The sequence below is a fragment of the Eumetopias jubatus genome, unplaced genomic scaffold (genome assembly GCF_037043125.1).
Source record: "Eumetopias jubatus isolate StellerSeaLion01/CBP00866 unplaced genomic scaffold, mEumJub1_p1.0 scaffold_8, whole genome shotgun sequence".
Classification (NCBI taxonomy): domain Eukaryota; kingdom Metazoa; phylum Chordata; class Mammalia; order Carnivora; family Otariidae; genus Eumetopias; species Eumetopias jubatus.
In genome coordinates, this window is record NW_028274814.1 from 58,681,544 (window position 1) to 58,704,127 (window position 22,584).

The 22,584-nt window shown below is 35.0% G+C and overlaps 1 protein-coding gene across 5 annotated transcripts in view; it reads right to left on the reverse strand.

Moving 5' to 3' along the window:
• C2CD5 (C2 calcium dependent domain containing 5) overlaps positions 1 to 22,584 on the reverse strand; it is a 96,173-nt gene that overhangs the window by 19,561 nt on the left and 54,028 nt on the right. For 4 of the 5 annotated variants that reach the window (XM_028113186.2, XM_028113185.2, XM_028113184.2 and 1 more), the window contains 7 exons: positions 20,306 to 20,420; positions 17,351 to 17,446; positions 14,476 to 14,667; positions 11,716 to 11,902; positions 6,844 to 7,008; positions 3,356 to 3,496; positions 1,139 to 1,202 (listed from right to left, as the gene is read on the reverse strand). In XM_028113186.2, the coding sequence (XP_027968987.1) occupies positions 1,139 to 1,202; positions 3,356 to 3,496; positions 6,844 to 7,008; positions 11,716 to 11,902; positions 14,476 to 14,667; positions 17,351 to 17,446; positions 20,306 to 20,420 (960 nt within the window). The remainder of the gene's footprint in view (positions 1 to 1,138; positions 1,203 to 3,355; positions 3,497 to 6,843; positions 7,009 to 11,715; positions 11,903 to 14,475; positions 14,668 to 17,350; positions 17,447 to 20,305; positions 20,421 to 22,584) is intronic. The other variant, XM_028113188.2, reaches the window with a different exon arrangement.

Here is a 22,584-nt window from a genome sequence, read left to right on the forward strand (position 1 = left end):
TTTCACTTATTACATGAATTCTAACTATAAGATCTATTTATTCTTTTTTTCTAAAACACTACACCTTCAGTAAGCTTTAGACCATCTTAACAAATTATCAGTTTGGTTTTTTTTTTAAATGTATGAACATAAAAGGATTAAAAATCAGTTCACCTAGGAGCACCTGGGTGGCTCAAGTCAGTTAAGCATCTGATTCTTGATTTCAGCTCTGGTCATGATCTAAGGGTCCTGGGAAATCAAGCCCCATAGGCTCTGTGCTCAATGAGAAGTCTGTTTGATATCCTCTCCCTTTCCCTCTCTGCCCCTCCTTCTGCTCATGCAGGTGAGCTCTCTCTCTCTCAAATAAATAAAATAAATCTTTAAAGAAAAAAAATCTAGTTCACATACACTTTTTTTTAAGATTTTAGTTTTTAGTGATCTATACACCTAACATGGGGCTCGAAATTACAATCCCAAGATCAAGAGTCACATGCTCTACTGAGCCAGCCAGGCATCCCCTCAGTTCACCTAAGTTCTAACATAAGTATTTTTTTCTCTTTAAATTTTTTATTGTTATATTAATCACCATACATTACATCATTAGTTTTTGATACATCATTAGTTTTTGATGTAGTGTTCCATGATTCATTGTTTGCGAATAACACCCAGTGCTCCATTCAATACGTGTCCCCCCTTATTACCCATCACCAGACCAACCCATTCCCCCACCCCCCTCCCCTCTAGAACCCTCAGTTTGTTTCTCAGAGTCCATCGTCTCTCATGGTTCATCTCCCCCTCCGATTTCCCCCCCTTCATTTTTCCCTTCCTACTGTCTTCTCTTTTTCTTTTTTAAACATGTAATGTATTACTTGTTTCAGAGGTACAGGTCTGTGATTCAACAGTCTTACACAATTCACAGCACTCACCATAGCACATACCCTCCCCAATGTCTATCACCCAGCCACCCCATCCCTCCCACCGCCCACCACTAACATAAATATTTTTAAACTATGGTTTTTAGCCTTGGAGCAGCAAAGTACATAACAGGATGTGACACTGATAAAGCCTTTAAAATAAAGTTAGTACAATAATAATTTATGAACTAAAATACTGATATGTAAAACTAGTCTCATCTCAAAAGTAAGTTTTTTCTGTTCACCTGAAGGAGGAGGAACATCAGTAAGCAGAGAATGTACATCTTCCATAGCATCCGTGTCATCGATCTGAAAATAAAAAGATTAGAACTATTATGTAAGTATTAAATGTACAGTAATTTCAAATTAAAAAAAATCATTGTTTTTATTATTTACTAAATAGAAAACATCAGAGTCAATGCAGAGCCATTTTTCCCTAAATTAAAATACAAAACTTGAAAAAAAGTTTTAATATCTATAAATTTCTCCACAATTACTATAAACACTTCTAAGTAAATATTTCACATTATAAAGTATAATTCAGTTAAAAAAAAAGAGCCTTTTCTCAAGCCTTTTATAAGGACATGTTTCAAAAGGCTTACAAAGATACCATAAGCAATTATCATCTCTACCTGTATAAGTTAATAAAGTGCAATTTAAAAAAAAAGATCTTTTGACTTAAATACAAAACTGCTTTAAAACTGAATTACAGGGAGCCTGGGTGGCTCAGTTGGTTAAACAACTGCCGTCAGCTCAGGTCATGATCCTGGAGTCCCAGGATCGAATCCCGCATCAGGCTCCCTGCTCAGCAGGGAGTCTGCTTCTCCCTCTGACTCCCCCCTCTTGTGTTTTCTTTCTCTCTCATTCTCTCTCTCAAATAAATAAATAAAATCTTAAAAAAAAAACTGAATTACATAGGGATACATTTAAAGGCACATCTAAAAAAAAAAAAAACAAAAACCCAAATCCTATTTTTCTTTTATCACAGTATTCCACTGTGAATAACAAATAGTGAAAATACCCAACTAGGCACATACTGACATTCATCTGTACATCGGGAGTCTAACTGACTCTCACACACTTCAAGTGTTCCTTCACATTACCCTTGAGACTTTAAGAACCGTTTTTAACTTTAGTTACCCACAGTCATGGCCATACCTCAACCCACTATTCCCAAAAACATTCCACACGCAGATCCAACTACAATGTCCTGTCTGTTCCTTCTCTTACTGAATCTGCCTCTGTTCTTAGCCTTCTGTCCAGATCTGCAGCACCTTCATTCTCTGCTGAGCCAGGATGCAGGACCATAAAGATCAATAATATTCTAGGATGCTAAGAATCACTGGAGAGTTTGTTAAACAGATCCCTGGGACCTACCTTGAAATTTTCATTTACTAGGTCTGAAGCAAGGGCTCCAGAATTTGCATTTCTTACAAGATTCCAGATGGTGCTGATGCTATAGGTAGCCACAGCACACTTTAAGTAGCACTACACCAAACAGTACCCTAGAACCTTCTACCTCCTCAGTCTGACATATTCTTTTACCAACCTCCATTTTTTTTTCATTCTCAGACTGTAGAAAAATATGAGAAACAGGCACACATCCATACAGTCTGAGTTTTCTACAAATTAACACTCTCATCTCAGTTAAGTCTTGTGCATCTCCCATGGCTAACAACCTGATCACGATCATGGGCACTGTTCCAGATTCTTCAAACTTCTAATCCCATCCCAATACAATACTACCATGAGCTTTTTGCTGTCCTAAAATAAAGGCATCTGTTTTTTTCTCTCAACTGGAACCTACCAGAACATTTCTGAATATCCTCATTTGTTTTCCTTTCCTTAATACCAAAGGAAGATCATCTATCTCCATCAAAGCTAACTATCTACAGGGCAGGGCAGAGGGAGCAGATTTGTGAGGTAGGAAGCTCCATACATCTTCCATGCCACATTTATTCTCCAGGGAAGTTCTGAGTTTATTTTTATAATGGAAGTTCAACTATACCTTCTGAATTCAGTGAGAAAACACTACACTCAGAATTGGTAGTGCTATTATACCACATGTAAAAGGATACAATTATACTAACATGTTATAACACATGAAGCAAGTAGACATAGGAAGTCAAAGAATAGCATTTTAATTAAAATCATTCAAGTTTACAAAAATAGCTCTAAGAATTTAGCATTATTTTTTAAGCTTAGCATTATTTTAAATTTATTTCAACCCATACATTAATTTTTCCAGAACTACCTGCATTATTGTACCTGGTGTTGATCAAAAAAATATATTACCAGCTTCTAATATTTTCAAATTTGTTGTAATTTCTATAATAAAATTTTTATATATTTATAGCAGTTGTAATAATACAAAATCACATCACATCAATTTAGGATCTGATTGTAACAATGAAAATCTTATCTTCCAAAAACTTTAAGAAATTAGTCTAATGCAATAATACCTCCAAAACAAAAGCATCTTTTTTCCCATGTGAAAGGTCCAATTCTGTAACTTCATCAGAGCTTTCTGACTGAGATCTTAAAAGTCTTGAGCGTTGCCTAGGTTCTGGGATGGGTGATCCTATAATCTCTTCAGATATATCCTAAAAGAAATACAATTGCTTTATATCATATAAGACTGTCTTTTTCAGTTTGAGGGTTATTTTATAAACTGCAGTCTTTTTTTCCTCTTACTAAAGTATAATGGACATATAACATTATATTAATTTCAGATACACAACATGATTCAATACTTGTATACTTCAGTTTGGTTTTAAATTTTTATATTAATAAATATCTGTAGAGAAAAAGTCTGTAAAATATATTCACAGCCTATATTTAATTATAACTTTTATAACTAATTAGCCTTTTATGGAGTACATGGATATTTCCTCTTATCAATAATAGCAGCCTTGATACACTAATCCATTAACATATGGGACGGCCACAGATAGCAAGGCAATACTGACCTCTAGTGTACAGAGCAGACACCACAACGAATAGGGAATTGGCAGTCCTTCCAGCTCAGAAGGTATTTTCTACTCAGCATTTAAAAGACCGAACAGCCCAGAAATCATTAAAAATGTAGTCTCCGAAAAGGATTCTAAACTTTTATATCTTTTCTTATCCAGTGGTAATTTTTCAAAGCTCCACATAATAAAATGAGGGATAAATGTGTGCATGTATACATAACACATATGTTATGCAGGTATTTGCTGTGCAAATTATTAAGCTAAATAAACTTTGGTAGCTACAACAATGACCTTTTTGAGGTCAGTGTATGGTGCAACCCTATATGGGTCTGCAAGCTTTCACCTACTACACAGCCAAAGATCAGAGCTAACCAGAGATTCTAAATATCTGTTGGCTACAGGATTATCAGAATGTGAATATGTGAGCACAAATGCAAAATGCAGAGCCTATTGTTGGGAAAACAGAGCTATGTTTTTTAAAAAAACAAGGAATATAAGAAAATTTTTTTCAAAAATGCAGCTTTAAATGTTCATTGCTAGTGCATACCTTATGTAAGACTACCACAATTTCATAACAGCAATCTATAAAGTAATTTCATATGTATTTCTCTTATTTGTACCCCAAATTAACTTGCCCTGTATAATTCTGACAGGGTGCCTATTATAATGACTACAAAATGAGAAAGAGCTACAGTTCAGAGGTAAAGCAGTTTGCCTGCACTTGAAAACTAGTTTAAGTGACAAACCTATCCAGTGCAATGTTCTTCCCACTAGATAACACCTTTCTTTTTATAATTTTTTAGTAGTTTAAAAGATTTGGTTATGCTTCTGTTCATTATATTATGGACCTAATAAAAGCAACTATCTGTTATTTAATATATCTTAGATTCTTGACAAAGTTTCATCACTGGTACCATTTATTATTCTAAAAGTTTTGCACCTTTTGATACCTTTGGTTGACTGAATTATCTCCATTTAAGTGGTACTACTCCACATTAGAAAGATTTTTCAGTGTTGAGAAAAAAAATCAAAGTACATTCACTTCAGCTGGAGCTACCTTCCTAAGAGAAGAAACACACTGATCCACATTTTCAGGGTGGGCGTACATTGTTTTAGAAACAGAAAAGACAAAATTGTAATATGAGTAGTGGCCTACTACACTGACTTTATGAAACAAATTCTGAGATGTTATGCTGAAAGATATATGCATTCAGTATCTGAAATAAGGAGAGACATATTAGAAAATTCATAAATTGTTTAGTCTTTTTGTGGAAATATAGTCATATTCAACACAAGAAATCCAGATATGCTGAAATTTTAAGAATCATAACAGATTTATTCCCTCCTCTAAAATGTACTAGTAAAACAGAAGTTCAATAAATATTTATTGAATAGATGAATTTAATTCACAGTCTCTAAATATGTCTGACTTTAAAAGGCTCATATTAAAGACAGACAGACGTGTAAAAACTAAGTGCAATAATATGGAACAGGCCCTATGACAGAAGCACATACAGATACAATAGGAATATAATGAAGGAGAGGGTCAATTCTTCCTGTGGGGTCAGCACAGAAGTACATAGTTGATAAATACTGGTAAGCAAAAGAGTTCAGCTTGTATCATGGAGCCCTAACATAAAGCTTTGCAAATCATTCTCCCCAATAGGCATAAACACAATTTGTAAATGTTCAAATATCAAAACATAATTATAAAAGAAAAATAATGTACTGCAAACAAGCAGTCAGTAGTGTTGTGTGGAAAGCTTTTACAATGGCTATTTAAGCATTAATATATTAACACACCAACTTTCTTAGTGAATTTAAAGAAGCTCTATATCAGCACTGTTCAATAGAAATATAAAGCAAGCCTCATAGGTAATAAAATCAAAAAGAAACAAAATCAATGTTAATAAAATATTTTATTTAATTCACTATATCCAAAAGATTACATTTTCAACATGCAATCAAAATAAAAAATACTCACGGTAATTTACATTCTTTTTCATACTAAGTCTTCAAAATCCGGTTGTGTATTTTATACTGATAGCACCTCTCAATTCAAACCAGACACATATCAAGTGCTTTATAGCCACATGTGACCACTGTCTACCACACTTAACAGTGTAGCTCTGTCATATCTTTAAAATTCCTCTCAGCTTAACTCTGCTCAAAGCTGTAAGTCTGAAGCTAGAATGCAGATGCACTGTCCCAGACAACCAACCAAAATGTGTATGAAATCAAATAATAACAATAATAATGTTACCCACTTTCCTTTTACAGAAGTATTTCATTATCAGAAACTCATAAAAAACAAATACATTCATTCTAGCTCCAACACTTCTTTCCTTCAATTCAGACTCTGGCTATAAGGCACCCCAACACTGTGATACCTACTATAAATTTGGTATCAAAGATTGACTAGGGAAGTGACTGGTAGGAAAATTGTGAGAAAGAAGCTAAAACCGAAAAATGGTGTATTCTTTCACATTTTAATCATAGAAAAGCAACCTTTTACTAAAAATGAACATTTAAACCATTTATTTAATCATTCAGCAATATTTATCAAGAGGCTATTATGAGGAAGAACTGTTCTGGGCCTCAGGAATACAAACCCAGGGGAGCTTCATTCTACTAGGAGTAACAAGCAATTACAAAAATCAAAAACATATTTGTGTTTACACACACACACATACACACAGATAAGAGAAATAAAAAACAAAAAAAAAACACAGAAGGGGGATAGGGAGTATCAAAACTTGATGGGAGAATACAATTTTCAAATAAGGTGGTCAGAGTCAGCTCCCTAAAACGAGACGTTTGAGCATGACTGTAAAGGGAGGTGAAAAGAATGAGGAACGAGGAGAACAACTCTCAACAGTGAAAAAGAAATATTTTATGTCCAAAATAAGATAACCCCAAAACAAACTAACCCCTAGACAATAACTTACATATTCACAATGTAGATTTATTTTACTTACCGGAGGACTGATTTCATATAATTCTTTATTTTTAGCAATTGTGTCATTTATCTTCTTTTGCATATGCGATATATGCTGTTCGTAGGAGCCGTCATTAGGCGTCTTCCCCGCAATCTGAATGCCACCAGGCGTTGGTAAAGCTGCTAAATACACACCTGTGGCCGACTTGTAAAAATAATGGGGGAAATAATCAGAAAAAATAGCTAAAGAATAATAGTCCTTAAGTGTTCGTATTTAGGAAAGCTGTCTTTGCCTTACAGGAAAAAGATAATTAGCATCAGTACACGTACTGGACATATGTTGGAAGAGCACAGAAACACATAACTGGTAACAGGAATTGTTTGCTTCTGGCAAGAATACTGGGTAGGCAGGTGGATCAGCAATGAAAGAAGGATCTACTTTTCACTGCATACCCAACAGCACTTTTAAATTTTACCTTATGATTGTAAAAAATAAATTGCATTAAAAAAAGTATAGTAATGCGCAGAAGACATGAACAGACATTTCTGCAAAGAAGACATCCAAATGGCCAACAGACACATGAAAAAGTGCTCAACGTCACTCGGCATCAGGGAAATACAAATCAAAACCTCAATGAGATACCACCTCACACCAGTCAGAATGGCTAAAATTAACAAGTCAGGAAACGAAGATGTTGGCGAGGATGTGGAGAAAGGGGAACCCTCCTATTCTGTTGGTGGGAATGCAAGCTGGTGCAGCCACTCTGGAAAACAGTATGGAGGTTCCTCAAAAAGTTGAAAATAGAGCTATCCTATGACCCAGCAATTGTACTACTGGGTATTTACCCAAAGATACAAACGTAGGGATCCGAAAGGGTACGTGCACCCCGATGTTTATAGCAGCAACGTCCACCATAGCCAAACTATGGAAAGAGCTCAGATGTCCAACAACAGATGAATGGATAATGAAGATGTGGTATAAATATACAATGGAATATTATGCAGCCATCAAAAAACCCCAAAAAAACAAAAAAACGAAATCTTGCCATTTGCAACAACATGGATGGAACTAGAGGGTATTATACTAAGCGAAATAAGTCAAACAGAGAAAGACAAGTATCATATGATCTCACTGATATGAGGAATTTGAGAATCAAGACAGAGGATCACTGGGGAAGGGAGGAAAAAATGAAACAAGATGAAACCAGAGAGGGAGACAAACCATAAGAGACTCAATCTCAGGAAACAAACGGAGGGTTGCTGGAGTAGTGTGGGGTGGGAGGGGTGGGGGGGGGCTGGGTGACAGACATTTGGGAGGGTATGTACTATGTTGAGCGCTATGAATTGTGTTAAGACTGATGAATCACAGATCTGTACCTCTGAAACAAATAATACATTATATGTTATAAAAAAAAAAAGAAGATAGTAGGAAGGGAAAAATGAAGGGAAGGGGGGAAACCGGAGGGGGAAATGAACCATGAGAGACTATGGACTGAGAAATAAACTGAGGGTTTCAAATGGGAGGGGGGTGGGGGATGGGTTAGCTCGGTGATTTGTATTAAGGAGGGCACATATTGCATGGAGCACTGGGTGTTATAATGCAAACAATGAATCATGGAACATTATATCAGAAACTAATGACGTAATGTATGGTGACTAACATAACATAATAAAATAAAATTAAAAAACAGTGTAGAAAAAAAGATTAAAAATTGTTAAAAAGTAAATGTTTCATGAGTGAGTAAATAATTTCCCTTTTAAATGGCAAAAGTAAAAGGGAAACTTTTGCAAAACAAGTGAAGAAACTGAACTTCAGAAAGGACAGGAAACTTACTCAAGATCACACTGTTAATAAACATGGAGAAGAAATCTGAATATGTTTCTCACTCTAAAATCCAAGAACCTGGGACACCTGGGTGACTCAGTTGGTTAAGCGTCTGCCTTCAGCCCAGGTCATGATCCTGGGATCTTAGGATTGAGCCCCGCCTCAGGCTCCCTATTCAGCAGGGAGCCCACTTCTCCCTTTCCTTCTGCCCCTCTCCTGCTGGCACACGTGCTCTCTCTCTCTCAAAAAAAAAAAAAAAAAAACTAAAACCCAAGAACTTTTCATGACACTTCCCTACCTTCATAATTACCAAGAAAGGAAACTACTTAATACAGATTTATTTTAAATATTTAATTGACTATTAATTTCTGACTCTAACTGTACCACATGCCATCAGCACTAAAAAACTATTAAGGGAAATACAAACCACAATATTTACACACACACACACACACACACACACACACACACACACACACACACACACCCCATGTGCATTTACATTTAAACATGCTTATATAAGCAAAGCAAAAAATATATATACAAGTATAAATATCAAATTGTTAACATTGAAGGAGTGGAATGTAGACAAGAAAAGACATCTGTTTTTTTGGATATTTGTGTATTTTGAACTGTGTGAGTTATTATAATTTTTTTTTTGAAAGAAAGAGTATGCAAGTGAGGTGGGGGGGAGGAGAGAGGGAGAGAGAGAATCTTAAGCAGGCTCCATGCCCAGTCAAGCCAACGCAGGGCTCAATCTCATGACCTTGAAATCATGACCTGAGCCAAAATCAAGAGTCGAACCTCCTGTGTGGGTTATTATTATTCTTTCTAATTAAATGCCAATTTTGTGAAAGTCCATCCTAAAAAGGGTATGATACTCTATGACGACGTGCAGTAGATGAGACTGATCCTCAGAAGCTCTCTCTCCTGGTTTGTTCATTAGTGTCCATGACTATGTGTATGACCCAGTCTCTAATGCTCAAACTTAGAATCCTCCTGCCGTATGAAACCTTAGCACATCATCTCTAACACGTTCTAACTGTGCTCACTAACAAGGCAACGGCCCAGAATGGTCGAGAACACAGACTCTGGAATAAGACAGGCCTAGGTTTGAAATTCAGTTCCAGTACCAATCAGACCACTTTGGACAAGTCTCAATCTATCATAGCATCCATTTTCCCCTCTTGAAAGATAATATTGCATTCCTTCTGGCGTAGCACAGTGCCAGATACCCAGTAGGCATTCATCCGAGATCAATTATCATGGAAGCTACCCTTGGGGCCCTGAGATTCAAGTGCACAAGCTAAACCACAGCACAAAGATCAAAACCTCAAACAGTTAATAATGAGTGTCACTAGTGGCCAAGAAGGAAAAGATTAGCAAGAATCAGAAAAGGCGGTATTTTAGGCAGGCACTGAAAAATTACACAAACTAGTTTCCTGGGGCTCAATCATCAGAAGTATTTGATACAGTTGGCACAATGCTTTTTAAATCTTTGAATCTGAATCAAGCTCTTAGTTCTCACAGACACCCACCAATAACTACAGTTTTGTATTAAGCCCAAATTATACATTTGTAATAATTGCTAAGCATGCGAGTTTTTAAATGAATGAATTATAATGAACACTTTCTTCACAAGTTAATCTAGATATCAAACATTTTAATATAAATCAGATTACTTTCATTAATCATTGCAAATTTCTCTTGTTAAAAAATTGTGATTACTTGATGTGTTTATCATCACCACACAGTTATCCCCTACCTACAGAAACTTACATATTTGTAAATGTATGAACAGGAAAGAGTTTAGCATCTTATCTACAAACGCATACTGAGAAAAAAAAATATCCAAGTTCTATAAATTTATTTAATTTAAATTTTTATGCATCTAAGATGGCAGAGAATTCCAATTTGAAAAGTGCCAGTGTCACAGATAAAGATTCTAGCTAGCAAAGTTTCTAAAATAGGAGAGGACTACCATAAATACTGTTAATCAGTTTCTACCTGGTCAATATGTATTTTGCAAGCACCTAGTTCTCTGGGTCTCAGATGACTTATAAAGACAACTCTTATTTGCCCACTGACAACTTTCTAGTCAGAACTTCTTTTCTATTAAGCCAAGGTGAACATAAGGCTGAGATAAAGAGCTTTCCACTCCCTCACAATTTTTCTTCTTCTATTTTTTTAAGTAGGCTCCACGCCCAGGATAGAGCCCAAAGCAGGCTCAGACTCACAACCCCGACATCAAGACCTGAGCCGAGATCAAGAGTTGGACGCTTAACCCACTGAGCCACCCAGCACCCCTCCACCGGCTCACAATTTATCAACACTTAAGAAAAACATACTTTAAAAAAAAAAAAAGAAAAGAAACACATACTTAACTGCACATTCCACTGTTGACCACAGGTGCACATTTATGATGAAACTTAATTCTCTATCCAGCAGTAGGCAGTGTTTCATATGTATTGCTTTATTTTCTCCATACAACTAAAGATTATTTTAACATAGTGGTCCTCCCCCTCAGGAGTGATCCTGCACCCTAAGGGACATCTGGTAATATATGGAACATTTTTGCTTGTCACACTGAAGGGAAGCCATTATAGCATCTAGTGGGCAGAGGCCAGGGTGGCTGCTAAACCTTCTACAATGAACAAGACAGCCCCCTACAACGAAGTGTTTTCTAGTCCCAGATGTCAACAGTGCTGAGGAGAAAACCTGTTTTAGCAATGCATAAAAAATAAGGAAGTCCAGAACAATGATGACCAACTTACTAAACAAGCTACATATGATAATTTTTAGAAATCTGACTATTGAGATTATGGTCAGAATATAAAAATATAATAATATAAATATAAATAAATTCTATATAATTTTATTGAGTTTTAAATAATTCATAAATTGTAAAAACAAAATATTTAAAAGCCTATCACCAGATTTTTTATTTCTTATAATGTCCCCAACCCTTAAAGATCTTAATGCCAGTTTCTTTAAATAAGTTCTTTTAAAAGACTCTTTGAATCACACAAAACAGAATCTATTACAACTACAGGAATCACAAGACAAAACCAAAACATCTAAACTTACCGCTAAGCCCATCAACATATTTTCACCCACTGTGATCTGAATTCTCAGTCCAAATAAAGCATTCATTCCTTTGAGTTTTAGTTTATTCATTAGCTGAGTATGCACTTCATATTCCATAAATGGCAACAGATTACTGATAGCTGTGGCATTTGCTTCTGCCTGTGCTTTCTTTTTTAAGCGACACAACCTGTTAAGGAAAATAAGTTAGTCACTAGACAGTATTCTTCGTACCATCTTAAGAACTGTCCAATTTTTAAAACTTTCTTTAAGTGTACCTAATAAAACATTTACTTGTTTTCAATGGGCTTATTAAGTTATATCAATAATCTTTTCTGCCATTGTTTTCATTGTGTATGCTTTTGCTAAAAGTCCTATTTTAATAAACGAAAAAGAAAAATCTCAAAATCTCCAGAAATGAAAAAAATACCGATTAAAATTGTTAGAGAATATAATTTAAAATCTTAGGTTTCACAACCCCATGTGATCATATGATGAGTGGGTAGCAAAGGAAAAAAGTTAATTTACTCATTAAAAGAACACAAAACTTTCCTGAGTATCTATCAGGTGCCAGGCACTGTTCTAGGTGGTAAGCACTAATCAACAAACAAAACACAGAGTCCCTATTCTCATGGTTATATTCCTATGGATGGGGGAGGGATAAACAAAGAAAAAAGGTAACAACTTGTCTGAAGAAAATGAACCAGGTGAAATGAGTGGGAATAAATAGAGAGAAAGCCTCACAGGAGAGATGATGCCTGACCTGGGATCTTAAAAACAAGATGGAACCAAGAGAGCTGGAGAAAGACAATTACAGAATGGGGCTGGCAAAATAGCGGAACCAAAAGGAGACTACTACACTACTACACTAAAGTGAAGTGAGCAAGGGTAAGAGTAGTACGGATGGGGGTGCAGTTAAGCAGGGGCATGATCATGTTAGGGGCCTACAGGTCATGGTAAGGAGTTTGATTTTATTCTACCAGCAATAAGAAACTCCAGGTAGGTTTTAAGTAGTAACATCATCCAATTTATGTTTTAAGATATCATTTATCTTGCTATACAGAGCATGGAATAAGGATGACATAACTGATGAGGAGATGGTTGCAAAAAGCAATATAGGTGACAATGAGAGCTCAGACTAAAAAGGCAGCAGTAAAGATGAAGGAAAGATCCCACAACTGACAAACCAGGGTATTTAGGTTAGTAGTTATCAATCTTTAGCTTGAGAGGTCATTAAAGAACAATTACTAGGACCCATCCCCAGAGTTTCTGATTCAACAGGTCTGGAGTAGAGCCTGAGAATCTGCATTTCTATAAGTTCTCTCAAGAATGGTGATGCTATTGGTCTAGGGATGACACTCTGAAAACTGCTGATGGACACTAACTCCTTCCTACCTAAAACAAACAAACAAAAAACTGGATAAATTTATATATTTTTAAAGAATCTTCCTAAAAGCACTACAGGACCAGAGCTTAGTGGAGAATATAAACATAAGGAGACAGCACAAGGAGATTCTTTTGTGGTAATGGAACACAGTTCTGTGTCTTAACTATGGTGGTGGTTACACAAATCTACTTGTGGGATAAAGTTGCACAGAACCATACATATACACACAAATACAGAAATGAATGCAAGTTTATAAATGTATAAACACTGAGTAAGGTGTATAGTAAACAGTATTACACCAATGTTAATTTTCTAGTTGATACTCTACATAGCTGTATAAATGTCACCAATGAGGGAAACTGGGTGAAGAGTAGATGGGATTCTTTGTACCACTTTTGCAACTTCCTGTGAGACAATCACAGTCTAAGGAAACAAAACACAATGAATAATAATGAACAGAAATAACAGAATACAAAAAATTTCAGATATTAGAACTATCCATGAGGTGCCTGGGTGGCTCAGATGGTTAAACGTCTGCCTTCGACTCAGGTCATGATCCCAGGGTCCTGGGATCGAGCCCTGCATCGGGCTTCCTGCTCGGCAGGAAGCCTGCTTCTCCCTCTCCCACTCCCCCTGCTTGTGTTCCCTCTCTCACTGTGTCTCTATCAAATAAATAAAAAATCTTAAAAAAAAAAAAAAGAAAAGGAGGAGGAAATCAACAAGAAGACTAAGGATTATACATAAAGGTAGGAAAAACCTGGGGTGGTGGTGGCAGGGGGCACTATGAAGTCAAAGGCATATGAAGGAGAAAATGATCAACTGTATGATATTGCTGACATGTCAAGTAAGATGAGGACAGAACTGCTCAATGGATTTGGTAACCTGGCAGTTGTTAGTGACCTAGACAGTTATGGCTGCTTCCTGTATGCCAACCACAATTTAGCATTTCCTGCTCCAGTACATTCTAAAAGGAACTGTTAACAGCTAAATGAAGTAGTGAAATAAACACTACATGGCACTGTTCTTTATAAGAAAAAAATTAATTTCTAAAATGTATTACATATTTAATGTCCTTAAAACAGAGCCACATTACTATCCTGCAACAGGTTAATTAGTAATCTTCATAATAGTAAACATCTGTACAGAATTTAAATGTTTAAAACTGCTTTTGCATATGAACTTATTTGAGTTTTATAAAGAGTGTACTCTTCCTCCCAATTTTCTATGTGATTAAATACAAGATTTGGATAGCATTGCCCAGCCTGCCCAGGATCACACAGGTAGGAAACAGTACAGCTGACATTTGAAACAGGTCTATTTGACTTCATATCCCATAACTCTTTCAAGGACCCCAAATACTACTTGCACAAATATACCTTGCTTGAATAAGACAACCTTTTCCAATAACTGTTGCATCTACTGGGAGGTCTATAGTTGTAAAGAGAACATCAGGAACTTTTTGTTTCCTGCAGTTATAGCAGTATGTGAGATGAGCTGGAAATGGCATATTCAGTTCATCATATGGTATGTGGCAAAATCCACAGCCTGCAGGCAAATTTTCTTCTAGCCTATATGAATACATCAAGAAAAAAATTGAAGCATTCTTTAAAATTCTATGAATTTTTTCAAAAACATATTTTTCATATACAGTACTTATGTACAAACTACACAACTTCCACAGTAGGTTATGAGAGTACCACTATGACTACTAAGAATTAAAAATGACCATGAAATCAGAACCATACACTTTCGTATGAGAGAAAAGACTTACACAAGTAGTCACTGAATTGCATCAATTCATATGTTTGTGGATGTCCCACCTGACAAAAACCACTATTATCCGAGAGCTTATTCTTTGTGATACAACAATAAAAATAAATGGTTAGGTATGGGTGACATTTTCCTACTATCCGACAAATATAACTCAAATATAATCAATCAAATATTCCCAAGAAAAAAAACCTCTTTAACCAGACAACCTAACAACTTGGAGAAAAAAAAAATTATGATCAAAAACAAACCCATTAAAAAGTCAAAAATAGGCATAATCTAACATTTCTAATTTCCAATGACTGCTTTATGATTTCTGAGAAACCATACACCTGTTTCACAAACAACATATATATCATAATATAAACCACAAATGATAACACACAACCTTCCCAATCGTAAAATGTTTGTTGCAATAATGTTGTTTATGAATTCATTTTAGAATGAGTAAGTATTTTTTTCACTCTTCCAATCTAAGGAAATTCAAGGAACAACAGAAATGGAAGCAGAAGGAAGTTCCAGAGAGAACTCCAGACTTTCACACAGCCACACCTTCTAGGGCTCTGGAAAGATGTTCCCAATTCACTCCAAGCTAAAGCAACCTGTTAGAAGTTGAAGCTTGTCAAGTGGACAAATTAAAAAGGAGAAAGAAAACTCATACCATATCTACTACAAGTCAGGCTTCCTGCAAATTTCTTATACACATTATTTCACTGAATATCCACAATAACCTTCTAAATCTAATCACTCCCAGGTATTATTCTTTTATTGTTGAGATGGTATTCTGGTATATTAGAAGGAACAGGAAAATCAAACAGATTCTAAGTGGAGTTGTGTGACCTTGCACAAGTCATTTAACTTCTCAGAGCCTCCTCTATAAAACTAGAATAATAATATCTACCCAGAAAGGCTCATTTTTTTGAAGATTAAGTAAGACCACACAGCTAAACACCACCACCCCCCACATGATATGCAGCAAACAGTAACAAAAATTAGTTCTTCTTGGCCTGAAACAAACCTGAGGTACTAAGTAACTTGTTCAGTCACACTAAATACTAAGTAGCAGACCTCAGATTCTAATGTCAGGTTGTTTGAACCAAAGCCCACGTGTTACAAAGGGACATAAAAGGATGAAAATTGGGGCAATTTTTAACTAAACACCTCACAGAAATTTGAACTTAAGTGATGTAATATCACAGGCATAAAACCAGAAGTATTTAAATTTAAGAAAGCATTTTAAATATGAAATATACAAAAGGGATTGTCTCTGAATACTGAGATCATAGGGAATGTTTTCTTCCTTCTACTCTCCTATATTTTTCAAATTTTCTCTAGTAAGCAGAAATAATTTTATAGCAAGAAAAAAAGACATTTTCCTCTTTTACAGATAGGGATGGTATCTGTTGCTCTAGATTGCCATATAAGAGAATTCACTGTATCCATCCAAGCCACAATACCAAAATAATCAAGCTGCATGGGAAAGGTCATTTGTTAAATCAGGATTCTATCTACTCAAGAATGAAATGAACTGACATGTGTCAGAACTATGTTGCAGCACTGGGACAACTCACCAGCATGCAGTTTTCTCAACAGAACACTCTGATTTTTAACATACTTCAAAATGTTCCACACCTCCATTTTCCTATTTATGACGACTTTCAATGCTCAGTAATATATTACGGTCAAAATCCATCTTTAATACAAGCTAAAGAAGAAACCGACCAAGGTCTTCTGTTTGCCTACCTGAGCTAGAATATCTTTATTATACAGAGACTTGCAAATTTATAGTAAAAAAAAGCAAATATGCATACAGTGGAGTAAGGAGTAATTAAAATTATATTATCCAGGTATACTTTGGCACCAAACTAATAGTTTTCTGTATGTATATTTGATAATTTCATCTGTTTATGGAAAGCATTTTTGACATTTATGGAAGCCAACAGATTAGGGGACGAATAAATAAACTAAAAAGTAATCTCATTTTAATCTCAAATTAGTAATTTCACTTTTACTTTCTCTTTCACAAACATTAAAGTTACACTTCACTTTTCAGGAACTTTTATATATAATTTTGGTACAATATAGTGTTTTGATTGTTTTGTAAATTATAAATTTTCTGTATGTAAATTATTTCATGACCTTTTTCTGTTTCAGAGGTAAGACAAAGGGAAAGGAAAAAATAAAAATTATTTCTATAGTGTAACAAACAAAAAAATATATACTTGAAATTCTTTGAGAGTCACACATGTAATTTATCAAGATACTAGGAAAATTATAATAAGGTGTGTCACGTAGTACAGAACTCAGTACTTCTCTGTTGCTGCTACAGGTTAGGTAAAAAGCAGTAAAGTGCACTGGTCCTGATTTCTATAGTGCACCACAGTATCCCACCCTCATACAGAACTATCCTGGCTCTAAAGTTAAAAGTCAACTTCTCCCTTCTTTGCCCTTATAGAAAATAAGCCAGCCTGCCATGACAACCTCTGCTCCAAACAGCCCTCCATGGTGCCATCCTGCAGAAATCTAGGGTTGAGTACAGCTGCCGTGCCGGATGCAGATAAAATACAGACCTCTTCACTATAAAAGAAAAGAATATAAAATAGTTAATATCTTCAGGCAACCTAGCTTTGGAAAATGTTAAATATCAAAGTGTTTATAAGGGTGACAATTTAAATTCAAGTTAGACTACTAATATTAATAATATCATAGGATTATCTCCTACCCTAGGATAAAAAATAGAAATATTAAAATGAAAAGGGCAAGAATTATTACTTAAAAGGTATAAAAGATAAAGTATAATATTAATGACAGTAAATTCCTTTAAAATATGGTAAAACTGATAAATACTGGAATGTTTCAAAATAAAAGTAGTAACAAATTATATTGCTGAATTCATCAATAATCCATAAAACTGTATTAAAGCACTCTTTAAATGCATATTAAAGTTTATTAAAATTACTTTAAAAGCTTAATATGTAATGATCAATGTCAATATTGCTACAGCTTAATTTAAACTTAATACAAAAGGTATCTGAAATAAACAATATCCAAAATACACTAAATGGAGCTTAAACTACATCATTATATGTATGACAAAAAGTGATTTTTAAAAATTTTTTTATTGTTATGTTAATCATCATATACAAAAAGTGATTTTCAAAAGAATTCTTTGGAATTCTTGATTACATATCACCTAATTTTAAGTAATCAATATAATTATTGAATAAAATCACCCAAAGCAAATGAGAAAAGTAGCAGTCTAGGGACAAAATGATGGAAACAAAGTATAAATGGACCAGAAGCCTGAAAGGACATGAAAGAAATGGTCACTTGTTCTGTGATTTAGTAGAGAGAGGCCAGGCTTTAAGTGGGCACTGAGAAATGTCAAGGAATAATGTGGAGCCACTGACGGTACTGAATTAAGTAAGAAGGAGCTATGAGAGCAGAAGTACATTTCAGAGAGTTTATCCAGTAATAGTAAACAGGATGGATTAGAACAGAAAAAAAATTAGTAGATAGGATTTAATACAAAGACTTTTTTTGAGGTCCAGAGGAAAAAAAGGAGCTTGAATCAATTTACTTCTAAGTAAACTGACTTATTTCTTAGACCCCTGCATCTGTGACTTATCTCCTGCCACACTGAATCTACACCTCTGGCCTTCTCTGTATGCTACTCTTCTCACCCTTGAACACTCTTCTCATGCCTCCCCTCTTCATTTACATAATTCACAGTCATCCCCTGAAATTCAGTTTAAGTTTCAGTTATTTCATTAACACTTTCTTCCAATCTTACTTCTAAACTCCAACCCTCTGGATCCCACAGCATCCTGGGATATCTCTATCATAAAATGTGTTATACTTGTCATAATCTTCCAGTAGACTATGAATCTGATGGCAAGAGCTATGTCTTTTAAGGGCCCCTGGGTGGCTCAGGTGGTTAACCGACTCTTGATTTCGGCTCAGGTCATGATCTCTGGATCGTGGGATCAAGCCCCGAGTCAGGCTCTGTGCTCAGCGCAGAGTGTGCTTGGGATTCTCTCTCTCCCTCTACCCCGCCCCATGCTCACTCTCTGAGTAAACAATTAAAATCTTTAAAAAAAAAACAACTATGTCTTTTAAGACCATAACCTTAGGACCTGAAAGCATATGACACTAAAACTATGAATGAGCCAAAACTATCTATTGGGAAGTAAGGCAGGATAAGCATAACAAATTACTAGTTTAACACAAGTAGAATAGCTACACTGGGGACAGAAAGGTGCAAGAATATCATACATGGTCAGCAAAAGAAAAGAAAGGGCCCTTAGAAGATGAAACAGCATGGCTTGGCTCTGTAATGTCCACATTTACTGGAGTCTAATCATTTTTCTCTAACAATAAAGACCACCATATGCACAAAAGAATTACCCAGGTAACAGTTGACAGTAAGAATTATCCAAGAATAGGTGGAAAAATAAGACAGCAGAATGTCAGTTTCTAGATGTTATCTGTTACAAACTTTTCAAGGGGTTGAAAATAGGGTTCATCAATGGCAGTCAGAAAGTTAAATCAGAACCTGAGTAAGGAACTGGGCAAAGTCTTGGTTAAGGTAAGTGTCAAAATAAACCAGGTGTAAATGGGCAAATGAGATGGGTAGAAAATATTAAGCTGTGATCCAAGAGTGAAATTTTATAGTTTCAAATTTTTAAAGGGAAACAGTTTTGAGCAATAATGAAGTCTAAAATGTGGTTGAAAGTTAAGTGGGGATAGAGGAAGACTTGAGAATGAGAAAGCACAAGGTCAAGCTGTTAGAAGGAGAGTAATCCTGTTCAACTGGTGGAGATAGCACAGAATTAATAAAGGCGGGAGAATGTTTTGGAGGTAGAAAAGTCTGAACTGTGGAATGGCAAGGACTTTAAAGTAAGAGAGGTTATTCAAACGAAAGGGAGGAGAAAAAGGAATTCAGAGTAAGAGTATGCAAGTCCCTTCCTAACTTGGCAGGAGAAATTTACGTTACAAATTAGGAACAGAAGGCAGAAAGAGCTTACAGACAAACTTTAAAGAAAAATGGTGTTCATTTACAACAGATCAAGGGTCCCAATATCCCAGAGGAAGGAGTTAGCAGGGTCACAAAGTGGAGTAAAGTTGGCCTAGAATTAATACTTGCTATGTGCCAGTATCAATTCTCATTTAATTCTTCAAAAATCTTAATTGATAGGTGATCATTATCTCCATTTCAACATAGAAATTGAGGCTCAGAGGAGTAGTTACTTTCCCAAAGTCTCACAGCAATTAAGTGGCCAAAGTGGCACATGGACCTCGGTCTGATGTACTCCAAAGCCCATGGCTCCTAGATCACGCCACAATTCTTTTCTCTATATTTGCATAAACCTTTTACCCTTTCAGATGACAATGTGTAAATTACAGCATCTAGAAAATCAAGTTATTATCATTTACCAGATGCTAGTTGATTCACTGTAGCCCACTACAGCATGACAGCCTAATGCTTTAGCATGTGATTTTATTTCTTGTCTGATTTCTGCCCACCACGCATCTCGAGTTTCTGGTTCATCTGAAAAATAAATTTTAAATCAGTTCACTACTCAATAGCACATTGTCTATATGATAAAGAAATGTTTAAAATAAACACACTCTGGAAGGCAAAGACATACTGGTCTATAACAGATTTTAAAACTAACTTCACATGTTTAAAATGTTACTTCTCAAAATGCTTATTAACATTTTAATTTAATGTTACTCCTCAAAAAGTTTAATATTTTAAACTTGAGTGACAGAAAATAAACCAACTAGTTCTATTTGCTTTATTACTTCAGGGGACATCTATAGGGATGTATTTTATTAGATGTAACTTAAAATGTAGACCCAGAGTTTCCAGATTCTAATCCTAAACTGAGAGGATATTCTGTGTCTCACTCACCTTGCTCAGTGAACATTTTGAGTCATAGCCATAAATTTAATTTAAATTCTGATTTCATTTCCTGGTACCTATTTTTTTTATAACCCACTATATTCTAGGTTCTTTCCAAGGCAAAGCTTTGTCAATGTTAAAAAAGAGAAAGCCATGTAGCCATCCTTGTGGGTCCTAAAGCAAAGTAACAAGAAATGAAGGGACTAGCCAATTTAAAATAAAAAAAGCAAATACATTTAAAGATTATGATAAATAATCTGGTTAATTTCAGTTAACACACTGTAACTTCATGTATGGTTCTGTAATTAAGAAAATGCCTCAGAATCACCGCATTGCATTTTATTACCACAGAGGAGTCCAACACTGCTTGTAATGGGGCATTATAAATGGAGCATCTGGCACACATACAGCCTAATCACGTGCATGCGGCTGCAAACCACTGGGGAAGAGCAGCTGCAAATTATAGTAACATTTTATGTGCAAATCAGTCTATAATGAGCATATTCTAATGTGTTTCTTTTTGGGGTCAATTTCATTTGGGAACAATTTGGGATAGAAAAAAACTTAATCTAACTCTAAATAGGAGGCTAACCTCTTATTGTAAATTTTCCACATAAAAGGCACTATTAAAACTGAAAATCAAACAATCCAAAAACTTGCGTTTTTGAATTTCAGTACATATCCAGTTTTCAAAATGTTTTTTAAATAAGTAGAATAAGTGGAATTATACTCACTAGTAAAATACTGAAGACAGCAAAATAAAGAAAGGTTAAAAGGCTTGTTATAGCTGACATTCCTATGATGTGATTTTGTTTCCTCCACAGGGAGGAGATCAGCAAAAGGGAGAAATGAGATAAAAGCCAGAGCTACAAATGATGCCAGCCAGTTCTTGTATTAAAGTTTTGGATCCAAGACAGAGCTACACTAAAACTTTCTTTCAGAAAAAAACAAAGAAATGCAGACGCCAGGAAACTGAGGAAAAGATCCAAAGACGAGATAAAATAAAGAAAGAAGAGAAATAGAAAAGACTACAATATGGTATTAGCAATCAATATTATGAATTAAGAAATGTGTAGGCAATTAGGTAGCCCTATTTTGCACATACATTATGTTAAAGAATTTCTTCATATTCCTCCTGAAATATAGACATTAACAGCACAAATACACTCTCAAATCCATTCTCTTTTTTAGGCATACATGTTCCCAGACCAATTTGGGTATCTATTTAACATCTTCCTTTCCTAATAAAGGAATTTTTATCATAAGACAAAAACTTATTCAAGCAGCTGCTCAATCTATCAAATTATTCATGATTCTCTGAAAACAGTTATCGTAAATAATAATAGAAATATATCTCAGTTTAGAAAACTATTTTCCCTGAAAAACTGTAAAATAAAGTTTAACTTTTCTTTAAAAACACTAGTTGAACCTGCTATTTACTTTTTAAACGTTTCTGGGAGTTTAAAATATTATTTGCTAAAGCAAATAACTGTATGCTATGTTTTTATAAAAACAGATTTTCTCACATTAGATTTGCCTATATCTGTGCCACAAGTAATACATGGTAGCCTTTCTGTTTTAAATTGAATTTTACAGAAAGTAATCCATAACATTTTTTTTAATTTATTTCAAAAAAAATGGAGGAAGTTACTTATTTTAAGTTCAGGATATATTTATTTAGAAATGGCCAGCATGTCTAAATGAAAAAGTATGTAATAATAATTACTGTGAAATACATATAACCACATAGAATACAAAGTTTATTTACATCAAACTTACCTTGGTATAACACATAAAATAATCAGAT